We start from the raw sequence: 3,980 nt of genomic DNA, 5'->3' as shown, positions 1-3,980 counted from the left end.
TAAATGTCAACATTGATCATAACTTTATTTTCCTTGGTTTCTTTTTCTTTGGATCTTCTTGGGGAATGGGTGTCAACAGTTCAGGAAGTCAGATAAGCACGATGGAGAGTCTTGTTTTAGAGGCTTCTTCTCATGATCGTAATCTCCACAGTAAATAGTCTCCATGCTGATGGTCTTCCTTTGGGAAGTTTGTGGGAAGAAGTTGCAGGGTAAGAAAGCTGACTGAGCCACTGAATTTGCACCTGAGATTCCCTGAGATGTTGTCAAAACATTATGGAAGATGTCAGTGAAGTACAACAACACAGTTAAAAACCAGTGCAAGACTGTGGTGCACGTAAAACAGATCTTCAAGGATTTCTTCACTGTATTATTCTCCTACAACATCCATTTCTCCCAAGCCTATTTATGTGGCTCTGAGATTTTCCCCTTTCTCACAGTGCATTAATTGTTGCAGTATTTTCAAAGAGGTTTGCTTCAGCTTGCTGTTTCCTAGAATTAGGATAAATGAGTGACCCCAGGGATAGATGACTGTGGTTGTCAAACCAAAAAGAAAGAGTAGTTTGTTTTCTGGAAAATGAAAACTTGATAATTCTATGGCAATGCCTATGAAATGCAAGACAAAGAGGATGGTGAAAGATATCAAAACTTTTATTGCCTTCACATGAGCTTCTGTGTTGGGATCTCTGAATCCTGTGGCATTCAAATGCATCTGCCTGTTGTGTCTCCAAAGGGAAACGACTAACAAGAAACATGTAATTAGGGATAGTGCAAAAAAGAAAATGACTCCCAGATTAAGTGAAATTTGAGTGATAAAGAATTCACTTGTATGCACGTTGAGCTGCCAAGTTGTATTTCTGTTCTTCCTTCTGTAATCATGAACAATCTTCACAGCTTGTGGATAAGTCAGTAACAATGAAATAAGTAATGGCCCCATCAGAAGGAGAAGAACCCTGCTCATTCTACCCTTCATCCAGAGAAATGTGTAGTGGGAAAAATTTGCTATCTTCAGGAAATAGAAGATGCTGAGGCTGGTGGCAAACCAGACACTTGAGTGATTGATAATTATCCACAAGTAAGTAATGTACTCAGCTATAACAGAAGCATACAAATCTGGAGAAATAAGCTTTATAAATCCATCTATAGTTATTATCTATATCAGAAAAATTCTGGAAATAGATAGGCCAGTGAGAATAAAGCCAATTATAGAGAACTTCTTATTCTTGACACAGACAATGCAGTTCATAAGTCCAATAAATCCATTCCCTAAAACCCCCAGTATTGACTCACTAATTGCAACAAAAAAGAGGATACCTTCCACTATGCTTAGCATATCAGCTGATCTCTAATATTGCTTCTGTTACATCCTTTTTAGATTACCTGCTGCAGAAAGAAGCACACATTGGCTGCTTGATGGAAGAAGGATTTTCTTCTCTTTCATTACATAAACACTTAAAAGTGCCCCAGTAATGCCTTGTGATGGAGTCAGAAATATGCTTGTGTAAACCCTTCTAGTTACATCTATAAAACCTAGCTAGTGTAGAGAATACGTGTCGATACCAAATGTCTACCTGCAGTTTGTTAATATGCAAATGAAAGTTCCTGTTTCATGAGTTTTACTTATCCTCCTGAGACTACTTTGCATTTAATACACTAAATTGTAGAGTAGAAGTGCCAAAATATACCTACAGGATACAAAACAGAATAGAAACAAAAGTTGAACTTCATCTTTTTCAATATTTAATCATTTGTGTTGTTTATAGTCACAGTTCAGATATATAAAGAAAAAAACAGTATATCTATATACTGTTTATATGTTGTTTATAATCACAGTTCAGATATATAAAGAAAAAAATAGAAGTGATAAATGAATTTAGCCATTGTTAACACTCCAGATAATTAACTTGACTTTTAGTTAAAATTTAAGCTCATTAAGCCCAACTCTGGGCATGATAAGTTTCATAAATATTATCTCTTTTTTTTTTATTAAAAGGTTTAAATTTTATTTTCAACTGTGCATATTTTGGGCGGTACAGTGTGTTGTTTCAATAGAAGCATATACTGTATAATGAATCACTTAAGGTAGATTGCATATTCATAACCTAAACATTGATTTTTGCTTTGCAATGATTATATTCAAGGTCCTCTTTTGTATCTATTTAGAAATATGCAATACAATATTACTAGCTATAGTCAACCTGAAACACCAGAACTTATTCTTCCTTGTTGCTTTGCCTCCCACAGATTTGTCACCCCTTTTCCCCTGGGTGATGGAGCCCCCAAAGATCACTCAAAGCCCATCTCTTCTGAGCAATGAGAAGCTATAAAAATGGGTTAATCTCCTGGAACCATCAAGATAGTGGCATTCCTTCCATTTGGGAAATTAACCCTGAATTGGGGTTCTCTTCCCACACTTATTCTCCAGACCAGGATATTACAGGAAGAGAACATAGGTGGGGTTTTTGCTAAGTATAGTTTAACAAGTTTAACAATAGAAGCTGGTAACATTCAGTACGAAAAGCAAGGTGACATTCCATAATGCAATTTGCAAGAAGTTAAGTCGATCCACCAATAAAGCTTGATTTTAGCAAACATTCTCTTCTTACAACAATTTTCCAGTATCTTTACATATCAATCAGTAACCTGTCTCTCTTTGAACCAGCAACCTTGCTGTGTTACAATTCTTTATCTTGCAACAGAGACTATAGCCTGGGGAAATTTTCCTGTCCTTTGCAAGATCAATATTTTAAACTGAAAGGCTTTGGAAAACCAGGCCCTGTGAAATACATTTGCTTTATGTATACTCCGCACTTTCTTGTGTCCTGTAACTTTGCATCCATTAATCCACCTCTTCCTTTCTTTGTTGTGCTCCCTCTTTCCCCTCCCAACCTCTGGTAACCATTATTTTACTCCAACTTCTATGAGAACACTTTTTTTTTTCTTTTTTAGATTCCACATATGAGTGAGGTCATGAGATATTTGTCTTTCTGTGACTGACTTACTTCACTTAATGGGACAGTCTCCAGTTCCATTTGTGCTGCTGCAAATGACAGGGTTTTATTCTTCTTTTATGATTGAAAAGCATTTCAATGTGTGTATATACCACATTTAAAACATCTATTTATCTGATGATGGACATTTAGGTTGATTCCATCTCTTGGCTATTGTGAATAGGGCTCCAATGAACGTGAGAATACAGGTGTCTCTTTCATATATTGTTATCATTTCCTGTGGGTATATACCAAGCAGTGAGATTGCTGGATCCTAAGGTAGAACTACTATTTTTAGTTTTTTGAGGAACCTCCACACTGTTTCCCACAATAATATGAGTTTACATTTCCACCAACAATGTATGACAGTTCCCCTTACTCCACCTATTCACCAGCATTTGTCATTTTCTTTCTTTCTCATTGTGATCTCTCATTGTGATTTTAATCTGCATTTCCCTGATGATTAGTGATGTTGAGCATTTTTTCATATACCTTTTGGACATTTGTATGTCTTCTTTTGAGAAATGTCTATTCAGATCCTTTGCTGATTTTTTAATCATGTTATTTTCTTTTTTGCTCTTGAGTTAAAGAGTTCCTTGTATATTCTGAAATTAGCCCCTTGTCAGATGCATAACTTGCAAATACTTTCTGACATTCTGTAGGTTGTATCTTCACTCTGTTGATTGTTTCCTTTGCTGTGTAGAATCTTTTTCGATTGATGTAATCCCATTTTTTTTTTCTTTTGTTCCATGTGCCTTTGAAATCTTGGTCACAAAATGAGTTGTCTAGTTCAATTTCATATAGCGTTTTCCCTATGTTTCTTCTAGTAGTTCCATAGTTTCAAGTTCTAAATTTAAATCTTTAACCCACTTTAAGTACATTTTGTGTATAATGTTAGATAGGGGTCTAGTTTCATTCTCTGTATGTGGATATTCAGTTTTTTTAGCACCATTTATGAGAGAGGCTGTCCTTTTCCCAATGTATATTCTTGGC

At 35.6% G+C, this 3,980-nt stretch overlaps 1 protein-coding gene across 1 annotated transcript; it reads right to left on the bottom strand.

Moving 5' to 3' along the window:
- Positions 1-403: 403 nt before the first annotated feature.
- On the bottom strand, positions 404-1,330 carry LOC103581654 (taste receptor type 2 member 10). The gene is given in 1 exon segment (XM_008563429.1): positions 404-1,330. A coding segment is annotated over 1 exon segment (927 nt).
- Positions 1,331-3,980: the final 2,650 nt, after the last annotated feature.

Source organism: Galeopterus variegatus, unplaced genomic scaffold (assembly GCF_000696425.1).
Source record: "Galeopterus variegatus unplaced genomic scaffold, G_variegatus-3.0.2 Scaffold13609, whole genome shotgun sequence".
Taxonomy (NCBI): domain Eukaryota; kingdom Metazoa; phylum Chordata; class Mammalia; order Dermoptera; family Cynocephalidae; genus Galeopterus; species Galeopterus variegatus.
Note: the sequence above shows the minus strand (reverse complement) of the source record. Positions and strands in the feature narration are given on the sequence as shown.